The sequence below is a fragment of the Bombus huntii genome, chromosome 1, assembly GCF_024542735.1.
Source record: "Bombus huntii isolate Logan2020A chromosome 1, iyBomHunt1.1, whole genome shotgun sequence".
In the NCBI taxonomy this organism is placed as follows: domain Eukaryota; kingdom Metazoa; phylum Arthropoda; class Insecta; order Hymenoptera; family Apidae; genus Bombus; species Bombus huntii.
In genome coordinates, this window is record NC_066238.1 from 13,216,583 (window position 1) to 13,239,454 (window position 22,872).

General features: G+C 34.4%; 3 protein-coding genes across 4 annotated transcripts in view; 1 reads left to right on the forward strand and 2 right to left on the reverse strand.

The window, feature by feature from the left end:
- LOC126868106 (uncharacterized) overlaps positions 1–16,209 on the reverse strand; it is a 33,107-nt gene extending 16,898 nt beyond the window's left edge. Inside the window, exons 1-2 of the mRNA XM_050623352.1 lie at positions 11,489–16,209; positions 11,302–11,410 (exon numbers count right to left, since the gene is read on the reverse strand). The gene's annotated coding sequence lies outside the window, so the exon portion shown is untranslated. The remainder of the gene's footprint in view (positions 1–11,301; positions 11,411–11,488) is intronic.
- Positions 10,700–17,689, forward strand: LOC126868140 (phytanoyl-CoA dioxygenase domain-containing protein 1 homolog). The gene is made up of 5 exons (XM_050623355.1): positions 10,700–10,867; positions 16,237–16,380; positions 16,464–16,577; positions 16,669–16,819; positions 16,912–17,689. Exons 1-5 carry the CDS (start codon positions 10,847–10,849, stop codon positions 17,328–17,330), a joined length of 849 nt encoding a protein of 282 aa, XP_050479312.1. The 5' UTR covers positions 10,700–10,846; the 3' UTR covers positions 17,331–17,689.
- On the reverse strand, positions 17,417–22,722 carry LOC126868038 (transcriptional protein SWT1). Of its 2 annotated transcripts, none has more exons than XM_050623189.1 (12): positions 22,438–22,722; positions 21,585–22,203; positions 21,236–21,415; positions 20,726–21,159; positions 20,381–20,617; positions 20,077–20,307; positions 19,749–20,003; positions 18,635–18,827; positions 18,441–18,556; positions 18,197–18,354; positions 17,993–18,133; positions 17,417–17,918 (listed from the first exon to the last, which is right to left on the reverse strand). In XM_050623189.1, exons 1-12 carry the CDS (start codon positions 22,567–22,569, stop codon positions 17,684–17,686), a joined length of 2,931 nt encoding a protein of 976 aa, XP_050479146.1. In that variant the 5' UTR covers positions 22,570–22,722; the 3' UTR covers positions 17,417–17,683. The 2 variants fall into 2 exon arrangements, with proteins under 2 accessions (XP_050479146.1, XP_050479152.1); XM_050623195.1 differs by lacking the exon at positions 22,438–22,722 and adding an exon at positions 22,322–22,424.
- Positions 22,723–22,872: the final 150 nt, after the last annotated feature.

Consider the following 22,872-nt stretch of genomic DNA (forward strand, 5'->3'; position numbering starts at 1 on the left):
AGAAAGTCGCAGAAAATGGCCTAGCTTGTTACAATTATTTCTGAATAAACGCGGTGAAAATTAATATCTGGATCGGTAAATTCGTAAGAGTATAAGTCTCGATTAGAATTAATAATTTCTATCGATAATATGTAACACGATAAATCAATAATGTTTCAGTCATAAACCGAATGCTTGTCGTCGTGATGTCAGTGAAATTAAAAATCCTCCGCCAACGTAATCGTTTGTATATTAATTTCTTTAATAGTTACTCAGACTCGGAGTTATAAATACGCTGAATATATAAAAATTCGATAAACGCACGTAGTAAGGAAATTGCAGTCGGTTTCAGCGTACAGTAAAAGCCAATGAAACGAAACTTTCGTGTCGACACGATGACGACAAATTTCTGCAATATCGTATCGAAATATTAATAAACAGAAAATAAAAAAGAAAAAAAAACGAGAGTAAGAGCTAAAAAATGCGCACACGAGCTGCTTTCTATCGTACTGATGACCTAGAGGTCGATCCAGTCGACCACCATTGATTTTATCTGAGGTCAAGAGACAGTATGAGTGTTTTACCGTAATACTTCTACGTAATCGAAGATCGTCGTTTTTCCAGATAAATAATACACGAGCCAACAACAATCACGTTCGATAGGCAGGTAGGATCAAAACGAACGTGTTTCTTTAGCTTGAAATTAAACGTTGTTCCTACATGAAGAACTTGCATAAATCATATACGCCTTAGGTATCGTTTTATATGGCTCCTAATGTAATCGAGTAAGAATATATCCATTTACAGTCTGTAGTTCTAACTGAAATAGCAATTTGTATCTGATAAAAATAAAAATATATTGTAAAAATGAGAATTTTGTATAGCGAAAACATTTCTATCGTATTTCTTTGATTTGAACTTTTTTTATCGATATGTATGAAATTGTATTTCATAATACAGTCTTTCGATACAACACGAAAAATACGTATTCTAATTCGTTTAATTTTTGTTTTGTCTAACGACTGTCGGAAGACGTAGATAAAAGACGACAGAGGTTGAGAAATGTCTCCGTACCGAAGAAACACTTATTCGAAACGAGTTGAAAAACTTATACAGACGATGAAATCTAGACGAATAAAAAATCATATCATAGATGATGAAATTTGTATAAAAAATAAATATCTATCTAATATTTAAATTACAGGAGGATAAACATTAATCTATTAATCACAAAAATGGCCATTATCAGATTTCCTTGCGCTGCCGCTGTACAAGAAGTCATCTCAACTTAGAAAAACTAATCGAGGAAAATTTAACTCTACGAGCCTCTTTTTATAAATAAACGTGTCTATTTTCAGAAATAAAAATACATTAGAAGTGCCCAACGATCGTGGCAAAATCTCGCGGGATAATCGAAGCTGCTTTCAAGTACTTGGCACGTGATCGGTGAGCAATGCACGTGCAGTCAGCACGTGATCGCGAATGTAAAAGCTCGGTACACGTGCGTCAAACACGCACACATCATTCCAGAAAACGACGAAATTTCGACTAAACTCGGGCAAATTAGCGATGCGTGATCGTAATTAATCAACGCACACAGGACTCGTGAATTATTAGCCGCGTCATTAGCCCTCGTGATCCGGCAGAAATTACACGAACTTCCAGCGACTTCTTTTTTTTTCTCCATTAGGGTCACTTTCAGGCTTGAGACATCACAGTTAAAAAATGAACGAAAGCTTTTGTGCGTTGTTTCTGTTGTGATGTAGATCGATATTTTTTTTTTTATTAATTTGCAACTGTGTACGATCAAATCTCGAGATGAGTTAGTGAACGCAAATACGATTTCCCCCGTAAGGTAAGATGCACATATACATATTTCCATTGTTCTTATGGAAATAATGGAAGCAAATCTATTTCGGAGACAAAAATCCTGTTTGTTCCGATTGAAGCGATTGTTTGAAGAAGATACGAATGGATTTTACCGGAGGCTAAGACGAAACTCTTCGAACTCTTCGACGAAAAGCCATTGTTTCGATATGGCGAAGATAGGAGTTTTAAGGTTTGTTCCTGATCGCAAATGTTTTCATTCTTGTTATTAATAATTATCGATGAAAAGTATTTCTACCATTCTATTCTACTTGCTGGTAGATTTAATCAACGAAATTATGTGTTATTACATAATTTACATATTGTGTTATTGCATATTAAATTATATATATTATATGAAATTATGTGTGATTTTCTTTTAAATTGGCAATTTTGACTTACGTCACTTTTTAAGGAATAATACTTCTATAATAATAATAATATTATTATTATTTATATATAGGAAATCTGAAACAATTCAGAAAACAAATATATCAACGAGGAAGAACGAAGATGGCGAATTAAACGAAGCTCCTAATAAACTGATTAACCTACGAATCAAACTCCTTAGCCCGTTGCTTATTGATATTAATGGTCAGCCTTCAAACACGTGCGCATCGATTGTTCAAATTGTATCGAGATCTATTCGAATTTATCAGGTCATCTATTAGAACACTTGCTCGGAAACTACGTTTAATTAACTCTTCTTCTATAATATCTTTATAATTCGCAACATTAATACCTAGAAAGTTGCTCGTAGAGACACTCATTGATTAATCATCCTCTATTGCATTACCCTTATTCGTCTTAAAATTGGAAACTTTCCAGGGAAACGTTCGCAAACGCGACAAACGAAACGACTTCTTCCTCGTTGCATTACGCCTCTTCCCTTTCTTCTCTCAGCTTTAGAGCTGACTTTTCACCCATAATTATGTTGAGTTATTCTTCTGGAATGGTAGGAAGTTTCTGAACTTGACAATTACTTTCTCGAATGACGAAAAAATGTGTTACTAAGGGAACATTTATAAATAATTCACAACAACCTATATATTAGTTTAATAATAATCTTTCGCCTTGGTTGAAAGGGTTGAGGAAAAAAGTACATATTTAGCCTACGTAATAACCGGCTGTGGTCATCCTCGAATTCTTTACCTTTACGAAATAAGTCAGTAAGCACATGTTTGATAAATAATTGTTGAGCGACAATATACACATAGAAGTAAATTAAGTAAATTAACATAAAATAACAGAACAACATAAATTAGTAGAAAATGTTGTAATAAATATTAAAAATTTATATAATATAGTAAATTTCTGAAAAATCTGTAATTATTATAAATTTAAATAGCACGTCGACTCTTTCCTCTTTGCAGGATGTAATATCGCAATCTTAATTTTATACAAAGCAGCATTTTTGTATCACGCTTGATTAACGACCCCTGGTCAACTTAATGTTTGACTACTGGATGTTATCATTATTATTATTATTCACAGGTATACAGCCCTTTAGTATACAACTCCGTTACAAATTATAACGTTAAATAATACAAACTTATGGCTGACAATGTTCTATTAATATTGTACTTGAAGAAGGATTGTGAACAGGAAAAATCCTTTACTATTACGCGGTTAAATTGACTACAGATCGTATGGTGAGCTAATTGATGCAACGAACTGCTTGATTTCGTCCGAATAACGCTGACGTATTTAACTGGAGAGGAGACAGCATATCAGGGAACACAATGGTGTCATTTAGATGTACCATATCTCATGAAGCGGAAGTCGTTTACTATAGAAAAATCCTACTGGTTTAACTAATTCGTCTTAAAAAATGACAAATAATCGACGAACCATGCGAGTCTCGACAGGAAATCAAATTTCTCTAAGACAATTTTATATTCGCTGCTCGATGGGAAATCCGTTTTAAAGCGAATCTCGGATTATGAAAGCCGCCGCGGAATACGGCCGCGTTCCCGTAGTCTCCAGTCAATAAATATAATCCAGAAATCGCGTTACCAGCCGGTACGCTAATCCGGATAATTAGTTCAATATCAACCCGAGCCAAATTCACCCTACGCGGGCTAACGTCTCTCGCTTCTCCTCGTACAGAATTCGTATTATCGGTTCGATCCGGTCGCGCTGTTTCCTTGTTACCAGTGACGGTTTTTACGAGATTGGCCACCTACGAGCTTCGAATAAAGTTCCTGCACTCCTCTTTTCTCCGGTTTCGCCCTCATCTTTCCCTTTTGTTGTGTTTTTGCTTCGCATACACGGTGGTCACCTCGTCGTTCGTATGACACTTTTATTCAGCGTTTTGCCTTAACTCTTTCGGCTACAATTCTTGTGCCACTTCTATCTCGCTATTCTGCTACGGCCAACAACATCGTACAGCATAAATATCATAAACTCGAAGTATTGTTAGATGTAAATATTTTTAAACCAGATTTTCTGCCCCATTATTTCACCACTCTGTTGCCTGCGAACAACTGTTCCGTGTACATTTTATACATACGAATGTTTCTAGGTTATTAGAAATGATCTATTTTTTAAAATCCTGTAATAGTAAATAGCTGTTAAATAATTCTTGGGTGAATTACTCTGAAAAGTGATCAGAACATCCTCGACGATCATTCTAACGTTACGTGCATGAAATAAAGTATCTTAGCAGATTTAATAAACAGGAACGAAAGGAACAATAGCGCGTGTATTCTTCGACGGTGATCGTAAATGCGAAAATAGGAAACAGAATGAGGAAGCTGTTCGCTCGAATGCGTTTCTCTATTACTGGCAGCTTTTATGGGATGTTTTGAATAAAGCTTCTCTTTTTGTTAGTCGAGCCGCGTGTTTCTTTATCCTTGTTTCGTTTACCTCCTGTTTCTGCTACCTCTTTCCTTCCTCTTTTCACGCGTTTCTCTCGTTTTCCGCTTTGTACCGCGTCATTTTCTTTTTTTTCATCCCCTCTCGCTTTCCTCATCCTTCTTCTCACCTTTCATCAATCTCGCTTCCCGAATTCTCTTTCATCGGGTTTTTCTTATTTTCCTTTTATTATAGCGTTACCTTTTCCACATTCCGCCTCTTTTTTCGCCCTCTTTCGTTCCCCTAATCCCCTGTTTTATCCTTTCTCATTCGTACGTACGTTAGACTTCTCCGTGCCTCGTCTTCTATTTGGTTCTAGTTCTCTATCAGTGTCTCTTATCCCGTCATCCCTCTAAAACGAACGTTTACGACCCAGTTCTCGCCGTTTATCCCTCTTTTATCTTTTTTCTTCCCCCTCGTCCTTATATCATTTCCTCGCTTTCCAATCCGCTTCATTCTTTCTTTTATCCTCTTTTTTAATCGATCGTATTTTCTTCCTTTCGCTTGCCGTTTTATTGTGTCCTTGTTTCTTTTCTTCTGCCCCGAATCGAATATCTGCCGATCCAATTCCTGCTGTGTTCGTTTCCCCAATTCTTATCCGTCTTTCTTACTTTTCACTCGAAACAAGACGTTACTCGTCGTTGACTTGCTCCGTAGAAAATTGCACAACTTTAATGTGAAAATTAGCAAACGCTATTTATCAATCGTCGAAGACTAAAAACACGATCTCTTGCTATCCTTAAGATTTACCAAAAGCTTTAACAAAACGAGGGACACCGACCAAAACAGCCAATAACACGTTAGAAGAGAAGGAATTGCAAATAGTTTGGACCGTTCAGGTGTGCCTAACCACCAAAGTCTCCGACACTGCGTCCTTGGCAAAATACCAACGTTCCCCCACAACGTGTACATCCGCGTCAGGTTATCCGGATTATCAAGAAATAGTCGTAACCTGCCCCTTTCTCGAGAGGAGGGATGGATGATACGAAAGGGTAGTTGCATCTCGTTCCGGGCAGCTGCACCAACTACGACCCGGCGTTAATAGCGCAATAATGCCGCACCAGCTAAGCCTTACGGTCTAAAAAGAAACTAAGTCGGCGTCTGGCTTGGCTAGCAGTCAAATGGCACCCGCGCGCGCCACAATTCCTGCGAACTTTATTCCGGTCGAGTCTCTTGATTTCGAGCGGCTTTCCTCGTTCGTGTCGCAACCAAAGGAAGTCTAATCGTTTTTCTACCTGGGACCCACGGTGAGCGTATATATTGCCTGCTATGCAAATTTTATTTCATATATGTATCTTGTTCTGAAAGCTGCAATAGATTGAAATATATACTGCACCATTACATTTAACGTTCGCGAAATATTATATTGCGCTTGCAAATTTTTCTCTGGCAATGTTATTCTTGCTACTCTCGTAGTCGAGAATTTTCTGGCCCATGAAATTGATCTTATTTTAATCACGTTCAAAAATTTGGTAAAACGTCACCGATCAACACCGTGCCGTGATTGGAAACATCTTTTAATTCCCAATGTAAGTAGCGTAACGAATGGTTAGACTTTGAATATTTCTGCTAACTCATATTTTATATATATATGTCGGGTTATCATTAGGATTTAAGTCGCGTAATGATTCTTCATTTGAATTAGCCATTGTTTTACAAAACAGAGAATATATTTACGCGAATAAACAAGATTTTACAAAATATTATGAATAATGAGTTTAATAAATGATATGATTAACAAATGATAAGTTTAATTAATAATTAGATTAAAGAATAATAAGTTTTAACGAACAATAAGAGGAACGGATAATATATCTTACGAATAATGAATTTAACGAATAATGCGAATAACGATTGATAGGTTTTACGAATAATGAATTTAATTTACGCTATTAACAATGTTCCGGGGTTCAAACGAATCCACGGTCAACGGGATAACTCAAAATAATTTTTGTAACACAAAAATACGTTTGCTGAATCACTCGGTAAATTACTCGATGTATCACTTTCCAAGGCGATCACACGAATGAATATCTGATGAAAATCTTTTTCGCTATACAACTGCATTTGTTTGTTATATGCTCGCTGGAGACATCGAGAAGGTTCCAATCGTTGTTGCTAGGCAATTTCTGTCAAAAGTTTGTTGTATACTCTTTGGAAACATCGAGAAAGATCCAAACGCCGATACTAGGCAATTTCTGTCTGGAGATTGATTCCTAATACAACGTGTGTCCCATTATATCAGCATCTCTAAAGTACAATTCTATGTGATTTCTAGGGAGAACAATACAACCGATCCACACCTTCATCAGGCAAAACGTTTATCCCGTGACCGTGGCTACGTTCGGCGACCAGTTGTCACCTCGAACCCACTTTCGCTTTCACAAATGTCAAACAATTACAAATGACAATTGCTTAATTACAGTTATGATAAAATCTAGGCTAAAGCATTAGAAGGCTTCCTCAAAATTGCAAAGGGAAGGCTTCGGTTTTCCTTTCATCTCCGACATATATATATATATACATACAATAATAATAATGTAAAATATGGAACTTAAATAGAAAATAGTTTTATCTAATAAATATGGTAAAAGGTATACTTTCGATGTTTTATACGTTTTCGCGCATTACAAATTTCTTTTATTGTTACATATATTCAAGGTAAAACGTTCGTTCTAACGTTTAACGAGCTTGGCAACAAATATCTATTTAGGAACCACTTCTTTACTTCCATTCATAGAAATATGAAATTGCATAAACATGCCCAGATATAAGGGCCACGAGGTCGCGTCACCTGTACTGATATACTACTGGCTGGAAATATAGTCAGGTCGCGATAAGCGATGTAATATATTTCTTCAGCGCGGAAAGTCCGCGTCGCGGGACGGATAAATCGTTCTTCTGCGCGATTTGATGCGGATAAATTATTTCTTTCGGGGAAATCATCGCCGCCGGGGTCATTTCCCGTGATACACTGCGCGGATGAATCGGCAACTCGCTCGTCTACGTATACGTGATCTATCTCATATACGCGATCGATTTCCTGAAATTAATCAAACATTTAAAAAAACGTAAGATTCACGTACAACCGGAAATTTGAACATGAAAGTCGGAAGAAAAATTTTACACGGATCTATAGTTTTGCTAAGATAGCGGTTTAACCGATTTTACACTCTTCTTACCGTGCAATACCTGTAGATAATTTTTAATTTGCATGAAGAAGAAATTAATTCGAGCGAATACACGGTGATTTGAGTGTCCCAGTTTTTCTTGATAAAAAGAGGTCTTTTTATTCCTTGCATTTTTACGTCGCTTTTTCGTGATATCTCTATTTTTACGTTTTCCAACGCTCTCTGTGTTTTCTACTATGTTTTCTCTGTTTCTTTCTTTTGTTCAAGAATATTTGTTACATCTCGCTGAACTTTTATTGATTCTTTCTAAACAGTACACGTATCAGAAGTGTTCCTTGGAATTTTTGCACTTTTAGTTGATAAGTTACCTTAATTATTAGATATCTTTACAGATTTAAGGTAACGATAAATTTTGCCGAATAAATATGCGTGCGTACGTGTTCACCGGAGCAGAAAACATCAAACGTTACAGTTTTATCGCATATCTCGTAAAATTGTTCAAGTTATTTAACGAGTTTAGCACTTTCATGCTTTGCGAGAACGCGAATATCGTTAATCGTTAACGGGACTCTCAATCTTTTTTTTAAACGTAATACCTTTACGTTCTTCCTTTTCTATTCTTTCCATCCCTTTAGGCGAATGAAAGGATCGCGTTGGAAGTCCCTCGAGTTTTTTACATTCTCTCACCAGAGAGAAGAATGGATAAAGTGAAGAGGCGCAAGGTGGGAAGTTCGTTTCGCGCGTCACTCGTTAATATGTTAATCTTACGAGCAAAAATCTTATTTTATTGACCGACGCCGGACGCTCTGTCGCAGGCAGAAAACGAAAACGTAAACGATTATTGCGACTTGATAAAAACACGGGATGAATAGGGTGTCGGTGTTTTCAACCCTTCCGTCCCGTCAGCTTTTTTGCTCGTTCCATTTCGGCAATCGCGACGAATAATAACTTTTTGTCTGACATTCTCAAACAGATATTTTCAAATAGGACCGTACATTCATAAATTCTTAATACTCCCATCAGTGAAGATACGCGTTGCCTTTAATACTTTTGTGTCACTTTTTCTCATCTAACATCATTTTCTAACGATAGCAGAAAAATTTATGTCATGTTCAAATTTTAAATAAATAAGTAAAACTATATATCTATATATATATTTTTTTTAGATAGAGACGAAAAAGAAAAAGAAAAATGGAGAAAGAGGAAAATGTTAATTCGGTTTATCACATTTGGATTCTGAGTAAACGAGAAAAGATATTATATTGTCCAAAAAGAAAATAAAAAGAACAAAAATGTTCGTTTAATTTATCTCGTTTGGATTTTAAACAAGTAAGAAATAACCTATGTTGTCGAATAGAAATAAAAGAGAAAAGTGGTATCTGACTATCTCTGTTTCTATTCAACGAACTTTTTTGTGAATTTTTGCAACGTTCTTGAGAATACTTTTATGAAGAAAGCTGTATGATTTAACGAGTACGTAATTCGCCGATTATCAACGTCCAATTCGTCTGAATCTCAATTGGAGAGACTCATTTCATTCGAAAAACAAATGAGTAACAACATGGGAATTCGTTGCATCTCGCATATTTTGGATCGAAGAACAGGAAGTTTATAGAAGTCGTGAGCAATTGTTATATTTTTATTCGAAATTACTTGTCTTCATTAATATAAAAAATATTGTCGTCATGCTTTGATAAAATTCATATGTCGTTATAGTAAGAATGGACAAAAGTGTCAGGATATATTATTATTCAGTATACGTTATTATTCTGGATATCGAGATCAACGTAGGACAGTGTGTTAGAAATTTTCTCCGGAACGAAATGATTCTGAGGAAAATGTAACGTGGGAGATTCTGTTGATACTTCGAATAATTGTGTCTTTGGCTGAGTCACGTTTAGAAAAGAAACGATGAGGTAACGTAAGGGGTAGCATTTAGGCGGAACGTCTGAGTAAATTTAGTTCAAAATAAAAGCTAAAAGCAAGCGTGAGTAACAGGAAGACTGTTCGAGTTTTGAGTGAAGGAAGTTGATTCATTGGTAAATTTGAAAATTGACTGTAAGAGAACAGATTAAATTGTAAGCAGTAACGAGTTTAGGATCTATCGTTAGACCTGTATCAGCCAATAAATTTACAAAATTCCATATCGTATGACTGTAGATACGTGTTTTACGTGAATTACTATTGAAATTTATATTATGTGAACTACATAAATAAAGAATATAAAATAGTATTTTCCTACCATAAAAAGTCCCTTAAGTTTACAAAGAATACGAGAGAACCGTCGTTCAAACACGATTCATACATCAATATTTTTCTTGAGCCACCGAAAATTTGCTTATTCGCTGAAACGGGAGCGCGATTGAGAGATAAAAATTCGAGAACAGTAACGGCGTTAAAAAACAAAGCACCTTGGGTAGGTTGAAATATATGGCAAATAATAATACAACCGTGTGTAGAAGCATTCCTTTGGATTAATTTTAAACGCAGAAATCATTCCATCATAACCATAATAGCCAAGTCTGATACCACGCGGTATATACTAATAAAATTTCAAAATGCTTCGTATAATGCACGTAATATATTTGTAAAAGATGTCTACGAATGTTCTAATACTTTCGCGAGCTTATGTATATACATATATTTAACTCAATATAATATATTTGACCCATAATGACTGAACCGCGTAAAAAGTTCATAATCGACGCATGCTTAATCGCGTACACGTGTTAAAGAAGCGAGCCAATAGCATAGCGTGGCGCGTACGCGTTCAAATGATGACTCGACTCGACCCGACCCGACCCAACACGACTCTATACGATTCGGTGCCGCGTAGGCCGACTCGACTCGATTCCACACGACTCGACCCGAGTCAACCATCGTCACACAGCCTTCGCGGTTCACCTAGTCATTTCGTAGTAGCATTCAGTCGTGGACGCGGACGTATAGGCTCGCTCGACTGCGCAGCAAATCCGACCGACCAGTCCGAGACCGGCTGTGACGGACATAATAGGATGAAGGATATCCGCTCGCAGGTGAGTTAGCTGCTCACGACTCCGTTACCTTGTTTCGAACAGAAGTCAAGGTCCGACAGACAAGGTTCGCGCCATAGCGACCACGTGGAACTTTGCCGCGTTTAAATTCTCCGATATTCCGACAGTCGCTTCTTATCTTGTCAGTTACATATATTTTGAAAATCATTTTTCTTCCTGTCAGTCGTTAATTTTTTTATCTTTGCATTTTATCTTGTTTGTATTTTTGTTAGAATTTGTAGGTAAAGAGAAAATTTATTAACGATAGTATACAGTGAAATTTGTATTTTTTTGATTAGAAGATAGATATTGTGTTCGTGAAGTGAATGTAATATTTTTGTTGGCTCTTCTTGTGGCTTTGTTCGTGAAACTTGGCAGGTACAACGTAAGATCAGATAAGATCGTATAAATTCAGCTCGTGTTTTTAAACGACTTACCTTGCCTCTTAATAAGCGTTCTACCTTTTTTAGCGTTGAGATTATTCGTTTAAATTCAGTTCGTGCCGCCGACATTTTAAGTACTTCTCCACAAATTCAATCTTTATTCCTAAAACAATATTCCATATTTACTAATCAAAATATATCTCAGAAAAGCAAATTTCGTATAATTAATGTAGAAAATTACAATCTCCTCCAAGTTCAACCATCCAATTTTTCTATCGGAAATCAAACTCCCATTCGAGATACCATGGAACGCGAACACACTGTATCAAAAAATTACGCTCGATATCATAAATCGTCTCGACGACACATCGAAGTTTAGAATAAAAGCGACGAAGACTCGGTATTCTCGTTTCGTCTATCTACGAGCATTGAAATATTCTTTGGCTTGTTTACAAGTAGCGGCCGCGTCGCGAAAGAAAAACAAGTAGCAGTCGATCGATCGCGATCCTTAATCGCACTATCAAAGGTCACCAGGCCTCGTTCGCCGATCGAATGATCCGGTGTACGATCACGACGCTATATACGGGCTCGCTAAAAGCGAATCCCAACGACACAGTGTCTCTGTCGAAAGGGAAGAGACGACGAAATCAGAGCTGAGAGACCAATGGCCGGTGCCGTTATCGGAGAAGACTGGCATAATCGAGCCCGACCTATCGTTTCAGGGAGGTCAGCATCCTTCTACTATGGACCACGTCCCAAACAAATCGATATAGAATAACGTTAACCGTTCTTATATATTCGTGAAAGTATTTGAACGCTTGTAAATATTTTTTACGTGTATATTGTATATGTTATGCGAAATATTTTGAAATTTCATTAATATTATGAGTCTCAACTATCATAATTATTTTGGCAATGTTTGAAATAAATCCGAAAATGTATATAGGAATCACAAGATATTTAATGCAAGTAGATATATAGTTAGCAGAGATCACAAAAGGATTTAATAAAAGAAATAAATTCTTTTGTAGATGATTGCACGTTGAAATGAAATTGTTGATATCTACTGAATAATGGTAATATTTAAGTAATTAACATTTTTAAGACATTTGTATTATTAATCCTTCGTAACTAAGATTTCATTCGATCACAAGAAATTATTCATTTGTATACTACGCAACGTTATTGATATATCTTCGTAGAATCACTGTTACGCTTAGGTTTTACGCGTATAATTGATCGATTTGAAATATTCCATTGCGGAAAGAAGTATCAATCTGCGTTACTAGTATTTGTTTTCTGTACCTATTCAGAGCGTCTGACAATTGAATAAATTGTTTTCATGGAAATCCTTCGGAAGAATGATGACATTCGGAATGTTGCACAAACAATAACGAGTGAAATAATTTACCTAAATTGTGATCGTTGCATAATTTATGTCACTATTATTAACAGACGACTTTCCGGCGGATTCATCGCAATGTTTGTTGGTAGAAGTGTTTAAGTAGTTAACTAACTGTTTGTCTTGATAATATTACGATAATATTCAATATTTGTAATAATGAAACGATCTGTCAATTTATTCAACGTTTTACCAACACACAGTTATTATCTCTGCAATTAATACGCTTGTTAAGTACATCATCGTTACTTCTGGCTTTATTTCACTAATGCTCGAAATTCGCAAATCGTGTAAATTGTGTCCAAATAATTTTGTACCAAGTTAAAGTCGCGTTAGCGCATAATTATTCTTTATGGAAAAATGTAGCAACTCATTTTATCACAACTTTATTTTACATAGGTAAATTGTACATTATATATGTACACATAATCATGAATACAAAAATACATCATGATTTAGAGTAAAATTTTAACAGTGGCAGACAAATACGACCGCTAGATTGCAGATATTTATGCAAAGTCGTATTTTTGTCAAACACGATTGAAACAACAGAATCTAGACAAAAGTTTATTTCACCTAATATCACGATGAGAACTCTACTTTATAACCCTGCGCATTTTTTCATCTTTAAATTTCCCTTTAAATAAATGCATAAAAATAATTGCATAGTCTAATTATTATATATATATATATATATATATAATATTAATATATATATATATATTAGACATTAATATCGTTATTAACGACAATATAGTCGGTCAAACAATTTCCAATCGCTGATCGAGACATATATAAGTCGTATATATAATAATCGGATGCACGTGGTCAACGCTGTGATCCGGCGATCCATTTTTAGATTCCGGTTAAGGTGACGATTAAACGACCAAGGGAGGCCAACGCGTATTACATCCGTGTTCTTGGACGACGAAACGTCATTCTTGGTCCTCCCACGCGATCTCTTGAAACGGAAATACCACGATGCCTCTAGCAAAGAGAAAGAGAACAGCTAATTTCTTTAATGGGATGTCACGCTCGGTTTAAGAGACTTGTTCACATTCAATGTCCTTTTACTAAATACATTAATAATTACCCATGCAATCGTTCTTCTCTTTAATGATGCGTTTAATCCTTTATAACAACGGAAGATCATTTATCACACTAATTGTAACATCACCTATGAGAACATGAATTTCCAACGAATAAAAAAGTTTCTGAAACATTTATTTAAGTATTTAACTACGAACAGTCTACTTGCCTGTTCGAAAACAAATTTTTAAAGCTTGTGAAACGATAATTACGATAATCATGGACAAAGTTACAGAGATTTGTTATACAATTACATAGTGGCAATCAAAATAAATGAATGGTACTTAAATTTGATAGGAAATACATCGATCCAACGTATATTGAAATACGGCGATTAAGGAATCAATAATATCGTGATTCTAGTAATCGGTGAATGAATAGTTCGGCGTGAAAATACAAACGTCCCGCATTCCCGCCACGTTGCGCATTTCTAATTGCCACTTGGCGCATCGAGCGGCAATTAAAAGTGACGCGCGCTTTCTACAAACTAGAAGATTAATACGCGCATTCTCTGCTCTACATACGCCTTGTTCGTTAAAACGCCTCTCCTTACTCTCTCGTCTCGCTGCAGCGTCTCGTTCAAACGCTTACAAACCCACTCTTTTCCTCCGTTTCCTCCTCCTCCTCCCTCGCTAAGATGCAGCCGAAAGCGAAATACTACGTGCATCTTCGTGTGAACTGTAATCGCAAGCAACGCCTTTCAAAAATCCGATTCACAATGGTATTGAAAACGTGAATCTTAAAGAATAACGTTTGCACCGTTGTCTGATCTTTTTCGAATTTGTGGAGTTGATCAATGTGAAACTCTTTTCCTGAGCGGTTTATATTTCATCGGTCTGACGCACTCGTCGTATAGAAAGTTCGTGGGAACACGAATTCATTGTAATCGTAACTTTAATTGTACGTTATCAAAGTGGTGAATGGTGGACGAAGGGAAAGTTCAGATACGGTCTCTCGCGAAAGAACAACTGGGTCCTGGGGTCTCGACCTTACTTTGGTCTAATGACCACATAAAACGCAGACTCGCGGACCCGTGAAACACGAAAGGCTGCACTGTGTCCATTCACGAAGAAGAATGAACGCCTACGCGCGCGCCTTTCTATTCTGGGCCGGACGAATCATGCTCATTCGTCTGATTCAGCCGTGACATGGGATGAGATTTTTCCACGGGCCCCTGAATCTATCCGAATTATTCGATTCCTGTATAGGGAAAGAGGAAAGGTGGGAAAGTCCTGAAGTAAAAAAGAAATTTTAGTTTCGATCAAATCGTTAGTTTTTTGAAAAGAACTTCTATGTTTTTCCTTGTCTTATTATACAGGATGCGGTCGAATAACATGTACAAGCGAGCACGAGGTGATTCCTTATGAGAAAGTGAGAACAAACTATGCAATAAAATTTTATTCATTTAAGGCATATTTTAAAAGAAAATCGAGTTTGAAAATTTATCAAGTATATTTATAAATTATACATAAGTGTAAGTCGAAAATTAGTAATATATATAATATATAAATAAATAATAAAATTCTTGCGTTCGGGACTTCATTTTCCAGAAAATAAAATTCGAATATATTTAGTTAAGAATCGACCTAGTGCACGCGTATGATAAATCTTTAAATTTATTTTCCTTAGAAACAAAGCGTCTTGAGAAAAAATATTATTCTGCATTTTCGACTTATTTTCATACGTAGAATGATCTCCTGTTGATTATTTAGTCCTATCGAGTCCGGAATTAATCATGTTCAAGTATACTTGATAAATTTTCAAACTCGATCTTCTCGTAAACTATATCTTAAATTAAACAATTTTATTGCATATTTTGTTCTTATTTTATGATAAGGAATCACCTCGTGCCTGATTATATATGTTATTCGATCGCATTCTGTATTTATTATCCTTGAAATTAAATTTTAAATAGCTGGAGAATGAAAAATGTCGTCAAATAGATTACCTATCAAACTTGAAAAATAATTAGGAGTAAATTAAAAACTAAACAGGGAAATGGAAATGTTTATGTATATAATTGTTGTTGTTGACGTTCGAATTAAATATTTGGAAAAGAAATATACATGCTAAGTTTAGTTGAATTCGTATGTGAAGTCACGTTATTTATATATTTCGGAAATAAATAAATAATTTAGAAGAGAATATAATGACAAAAATAGAAAGTTTTTCCACGCCTTCCTTATTCTTCCTGTAAATTTTGTTACTAAGAAATCATAAACGAAAAATACCATAAATAATATGAATGTAATTTAATATCAAAAGTGAATAATCGAATTGGTAATGCTTCGGGAGCTCGTTTACAAACTAGAGCCAAGCCAAGCTTGATTTATGTACAAAACAGTTTATGTCCAATGTTATGCTCGTATAAATTATATCAATAGTATTTAGTGCCAAACATATCGTGTTCTTTCGAAAGATACAGACGAAAATGAATCATCCGAACTCGTCACTATTAGCATGATTAATAACGAGATAAAACATTTTCATGTCCACAGTTTGAGAAAAATGGCTTCGTCGTCCTGGAAGATTTCTTTCAACCGGAAGAGATCGACGAACTCAAATCTTGCGGAGAAGAATTCACTACCAACTTACCTCCGGAAAATGAGAGGAAAGTTTTCAATACGATAGAATTGCAACAGGTACGAGTTGAATTAAGGAAATGTCTTATTTATTTAAGTATCATCGACACGACGCTTACATTTCGAATTTATCTATTATTCAGAACAAAGATAAATATTTTCTGGACAGTGGTAACAAAATCAGTGTGTTCTTTGAGACTGAAGCTTTAGACGATAATGGAAAATTGAAAGTTCATCCTCGAGTGTCCTTAAATAAGGTAAAATAGAAGATACTAATTTGAAATAATAATAAACATTTACAATAATTACTTATATAAATATCAAATGTTTCCTTTGACAAAATTACAGGTAGGTCACGCCCTGCACTGGCTTCACCCTACATTCAAAAAATATACTTTTGATGAAAGAGTTAAAGAAGCAGCTTTCCAATTGGATTATCAAGAACCAGCCATTTGTCAGTCGATGTATATTTACAAAAATCCAGGAATTGGATCAGAAGGTAAAGAGAAACAAATATTTCTTACTTTTTTTTTTGTATTCGTTAAATTAATTTAATTTTCAACATCTAAATATAAATTAATTTCATAATAGTAATAATGCACCAAGATGCAACATATTTGTACACGGAACCAGTGAAGCTTGTTGGTTTCTGGATCGCTTTGGAAGATGCCACGCAGGAAAATGGATGTCTATGGATTGCACCAGGTTCTCACAAGAGCGGTGTTCATCGACGTTATGTAAGGAATAAGGATCCAGAATCCAAGGAACTGTTAGTCTACGACAGAGCCGCACCTTGTTATCAGCTTAGTAATTTTCGACCAGTCCCAGTTAGCAAAGGAACCTGCATTCTCATTCACGGACAAGTAGTACATTTTTCACATCCAAACAAAAACGATAAATCAAGGCACGCTTACACGTTTCACGTAATCGAGACACAACACACCACCTATTCGAAAGAAAACTGGCTGCAACCACCTCCAGGAGGATTTCCAAAGTTGTATAGAAATTAAATTTACAGAGATAATGCTCGATCGGTAGAGCACTGTCAAATTATTTTATTACAAATTGCCAGGGAACATTATTTAATATCTATTGCTATTCTGGCTGTGCATTTTTATTTTCCACCTTGTACAAAAGTTATTTCTTGTATTATAATATAGAAATATTAGTAAAAGTGTTTGTGGTGTTAATACTTTACGTGAAAAAACACCATGCACCGTACAAACAATATTACATTATGTTATACATATGTGATATCTAAAACACTGAATTGAACAAAAGCTTGTATATATACATTATGTAAAACGGATGTAGCTGAATTCAGAAGAATTTTAGTCGGTTTATAAATATACATCTATGTACATCAGTAGTTTGCTAATCTACTAAAATGAATATTGAGTTCTTGGAGCTGACGTAGACCTCTATTCAGTACGTCCTCCTTTCGTTTCACGCAACAATATACATCAAGAGGCTCTATTTTAACATCGTTTAACTTCAGTGCTATTAATGCATTCTCAGGAAGAAACGTTATCAATGTCTGATATAAATGTATCAGTGTTCGATAATCCGTACAAGAATTTTTGACTTGTTCTATTACACTGCAATAAAATATGGTTGTTACTATGTATACATATAAAAGAGTGGTTAAATAATTTATTAATAAACAACTTACGCGCTTAGATTGCGTTCTAATTTATTTACATTCGTTGCAATTTCTGGTATTGTTTTTTTTATAAATTCTACAGATGGAACTGGATTAGGAACATTGTAATGCAAAGTGCAAGGCATTCCTATTGTTTTGGCTGTTATACCACTGTACATATAAATGAATAAATATCAATAATACATCATAAACAAATATAATTAGAAAACTTACGTCATATCCCGGGCGTAAACATATGCTGCTTCAAAATACTGAAAAGCTTTCTGTGCTCTTCGTTCTTGTTCCTCGACATCATCTTCAACTCCGATAACATTACATAGTTTGTGATTATTTATTTGAGATTCATATTCACGACATTTGTCTTTTAACTCCTAAAAAATGATACCGTTAAGAAAATGCAAATTATTTCAGAATACTTTACAATGATATTAATAGAAGAAATTGTGAGAATAATTACATCAATTTTTTTAGATATTCGTAACATTAAAACTGAATGTTTATCTATATTAACCATTTGTACCAAATCATTAAATTTGTCTAAGATATAACTATTTTCCTTCAAAGTCTTTGGGCCTTAAAGAGAAAAATATTTAAACATTAATAAAAATCTCCAAAACGATGATCTTTTTCAAAATATAGAAACAGAATTACCAGATATATCTTTAAATATCTGTAATAATTCTTTCAAAATATATTCTGCTGCTCTTCGAAATGATTCACTTGTAGCAGCTATCCAATGTTTTACAGCACACTGTAAAACAGTCACAGTTGTCCAAGGTGGTTTTATAATAACATATTTTTCCCAAGATGATCCATATAAAGCATACATTTCTTTACTGACTATCTGTAAAAAAATTACTATTAATTCATATATATACAGGCTGGTTGGTAACTGGTGGTACAAGCGGAAAGGAGGTGATTCTACGCGAAAAAAGAAGTCGGAAATATAGAATAAAAATTTTTCGTTTGAGGCTTTGTTTTCGAAAAAATCGACTTTGAATTTTCGCTCGGTACGCGAGCACTTTATCACGTCTCGTTGTAACGGATCTCACTGTAGATCGTTGTCTCCATGAAAAAATTAAAAAAAAAATTTTTGTAAATTTTATTCTATATTTTCGACTTCTTTTTTCGCGTAGAATCACCCCCTTTCCGCTTGTACCACCAGTTACCAACCACCCTGTATATATGTCGGAGATGAAAGGACACCGGAGCCTTCCCTTTGGAACTTCGGGAAAATCCGTAAAATTATAATCTAAAGTCTACCATAGCCATAATTAAACAATTGTCGTTATTCTATCCAATTGTATTTGTTTGAGATCTGTGATAATGAGCTTGGGCTCGAGGCAACAATCAGTCGCCGAACGTAGCCGCGGTCACGGGATGAACGAGTGTACGAGTTCATTGATGAGTTAACTAACGCCTTACTATCTGTAATTACTCCACGTTTGATATAAATTCCAACTTAGACTTTGACGAAAAATTAAACCAACTATCCCATTGACCGCGGGTTCGTTATCGAGTCTTAGACCAGTGTCACTAATGCCTAATCATCGCGATTCCTTGTCAACTCTGTAATATCCTTATTTGTGTTAATAAACGTCACTTCAACTGTGTAAGAAGATGGATAGTTTCAGTGAAGGTTCATCGCATACCCCAAATCCTTACTCCGATATCAGCCCGGACCCGTATTACGACGATGGTTTGACATATATAATATATTTCTCTTATATTACCTAATTATAACATATATCATTTTTATGCTTACCACTGTTAGAAAGTCTCTTATAACACTTTTTATGTCCTCATATATTTCATCAGATAACTGCAATTCCTCACACATAATTGATGTGGAATTCAAACTGATTCTTTCTCGATTTCCATTATTAGAAATAGACAATGGTTTATTTACATTGGTGGCATTAAGATAGTCGACTTTTTCAAGGGGATCATTTCTTCCAAGTGTCACAATATCATAAATCATCGCTTTATTACAAAGATTTACGTCATAAGATAATAGTACCTGAATAATAAAGAACCAAAATATAAAGTCACATTTAAATATTTTGATAACAGTATGTTATATTATAACTTACCACGGATTTCCCTAAATCACGAATTTGTAAACAAGTCTGTAGAATTTCATCATCTGGACAGTCGATAGAAAATCTTTCTTTATTTTTTGCAACATCTTCTGGTGTTTGACCAATTACGTAAGATTGTTTAGAAGAGAAAAGTTTATTAATGTAATTGATGGCTTTCCTTGCATTGAAACATAATGATATTGGTCTTGATTTACCATTATCGTCTTTAATATAATCAAGCTCCTGTAATAGATTATTTATGAAAGCTACAAATGTTAGGAAATAGCAAAATAAATAAAAAAATATGGAATCTTACACGTATAACAGTCCATGGTATTGTAATTATTGAATGATCATAAGTTTTAAAAATAGCTTCCCTTGCCAATTCAACAGCATCAATATTCGACAGAAAAACATTTGTATCAACAACAATATACAAATGCCTTTTTGCTTGTTGTTCTGATAATAAGGGATATTTCGAAGTATTACTAGGGATATTGCAAGTTGTATTTACATTGTTTTCTGTACAAAGTTGAGTTCTAACAGCTTGAACCTAAATAATGTAAATATAAGTCATACTTTAACATTTGTATATCTATTATTCATTATAATAATCTATATATGACAACTGAATAAAATTTATAAAAGTACTTGACATTACTTCAAACATAATTTTTTCATCTTCCAATGGTTCCCAGTCCATTTCCTCACAAAAAGCATCTTCATAGGCTGACTTTACTAAATCATCTGAAGTTGTTATTAGATTTTTAGATGCATTTGCTGTTTCTTTTACTTTGGGAGGACTCAAATTTGTATTAGTGGCAATCTTATCATTCGAACATCTCTCCCTCAAGCGTTCCAATCTAACTTCCGCGTCTTTATAAACACTTGGCATGGGCATTTCTTCACAAACAGAATCTTCATAGGCCCATTTTATTATATTATCTACAGTTGTTATTGGATCTTTAGATGCATTTGCTGCTCCCTTTATCTCACGAGTATATACACTTTTATTATTAGCAATCTTATTATTTACACGTGTCTCCTCCAAACGTTCCAATCTAACTTGTGTATTTTTAAAAATGCATGGCATGTCTATAATTGTTCAAGAAATTAAATACTAAGAATAAACTTTAATTTATGACATCAAAAACATTGTTACAACACTTACTAAATTTCTTTGCAGGAGTAGAACTTGTAGGACTATTATGACTCAGATTATCATCACACTGCTGTGATGATAGGCTTGTTTTCAATCTTTCCATACGTTCTTTTCCTAAATTTGTTTTCAAAGACTTTTGACCTTGCACTTTTGGAATATCTTCACCCGAATTGCTGCTTTTTCTTTTGCCTACCAATATTTTTTCTATTACTATATGATATTAATTTATTATAATATGATGATATTAATTATTATTAATATATGATTTACATTAGTATTTTTTGACTTTAACTTTAACCATGTACATAAAAAGACTATAGAAAATAACATAGTATAACTTTTTCTTCCACATACTAACCAACTTTTGGACCTTTTTGTACTTCTCTCTGGCTTCTGCTTTCTGAGGGAGATGAAACCTCTGAAACACTTTTTTGCTTAGATACATTTTGATTTCTTAACCGTGTCTTAATTGGATTTTCTCCTTTATCTATCACATTGCTTCTGTCTTCCTCTGTCTTTTTTTTAGGATTGCTTTTTGATGTCCTTCCCTGTCTTTTTTCTAAAAGTATTTGCATTTGTGGCGTATAAGATTCTTTTGAGTATGTATAAACATCAGTTTTTTGTGACAGTGGACTAATTTTGCCAAGCCTTGAAGGTGGTGATTTTGAAACATCTTTAGTTGATTTGGAACTCTGAGGACTTCTAGGAATAATTTTTTCCCTTTTTTTTAACATTTTCTGACGAATTTCTTTCATTTGAGGTGTTTCCTTTCCTTCATTAGCTTTAGTTTGTGTTTGCCTATGGAAACGTTTAGCAGTAAGTATATTTCTTCTTGTGATCTCTTTATCAGATGCACTCCCTTCAGATGGATTTCTTTCAGAAACAGTAAACTGTGCTTCATTATCTTCATCATTTTGTAAGTTCATTTTTTGTGATTGTTTACGTTTTTTAGCAGATCGACCTAATTTCTTTTCAACCTAAACAAATAATTTTTTACGTTATAATTATAACAGAGATTATGAATTATAATTAAATTATATATGAGAAGTATTACTAGCTAAAAATATGCAAAAATATATAATAAAGATAACTTACTATAATCTATAGGTTAGAACAGGCAGTACAATTTTAAAAGGGCTAATAAAATATCATCCACTTCCTATTACCATTAGTATTAATTAAAAATAAAAGAAAATGAAATATCAAATTACTTGTTCTGTCTGATCTTCTGTCGGGATATCCCAAGATGATTGCTTTGTTTTTTCATTAAAATAATATATTTTATGCGGATATCTCTTTGAATTCCGTATACTCCAATTTTCCGGTAACTTATGTTTCATCATGTTTGAAATAGTCGAAAACCATGTAAACACTACTTTCAAGAAAAATTAAGTCGTCATTAGAGGGCACAAATTTTTTGTTACGTTTCATTACATTCTCACTTATAAGCTTCAATGATATCATATGCCAATAGGCGGTGACTGATCATAAACAAAATACAGATGATGTCAATCATGTGTTCCAAAATTATGAATTTTAGAATTATAATAATTGTCTTAATAATGAGAATATTTGCAAAATGTTCTCTTTTTCATATTTTATTTATGATTCGATACATACATACACTCTATTTAAAATTTGAAAAA

Excerpts from the sequence above, each read along its gene's own strand:
- LOC126868140 (XM_050623355.1), top strand. The coding sequence starts at position 10,847 with ATGAAGGATATCCGCTCGCAG. Across the intron at positions 16,381-16,463 it reads ATACGATAGAATTGCAACAG|AACAAAGATAAATATTTTCT; the intron begins GTACGAGTTGAA and ends TCTATTATTCAG. Across the intron at positions 16,820-16,911 it reads TCCAGGAATTGGATCAGAAG|TAATAATGCACCAAGATGCA; the intron begins GTAAAGAGAAAC and ends ATTTCATAATAG.
- LOC126868038 (XM_050623189.1), bottom strand. The coding sequence starts at position 22,569 with ATGATGAAACATAAGTTACCGGAAAATTGGAGTATACGGAATTCAAAG. Across the intron at positions 18,828-19,748 it reads TAAGAGACTTTCTAACAGTG|ATAGTCAGTAAAGAAATGTA; the intron begins GTAAGCATAAAA and ends ATTTTTTTACAG. Across the intron at positions 17,919-17,992 it reads TTAGAACGCAATCTAAGCGC|TGTAATAGAACAAGTCAAAA; the intron begins GTAAGTTGTTTA and ends ATTTTATTGCAG.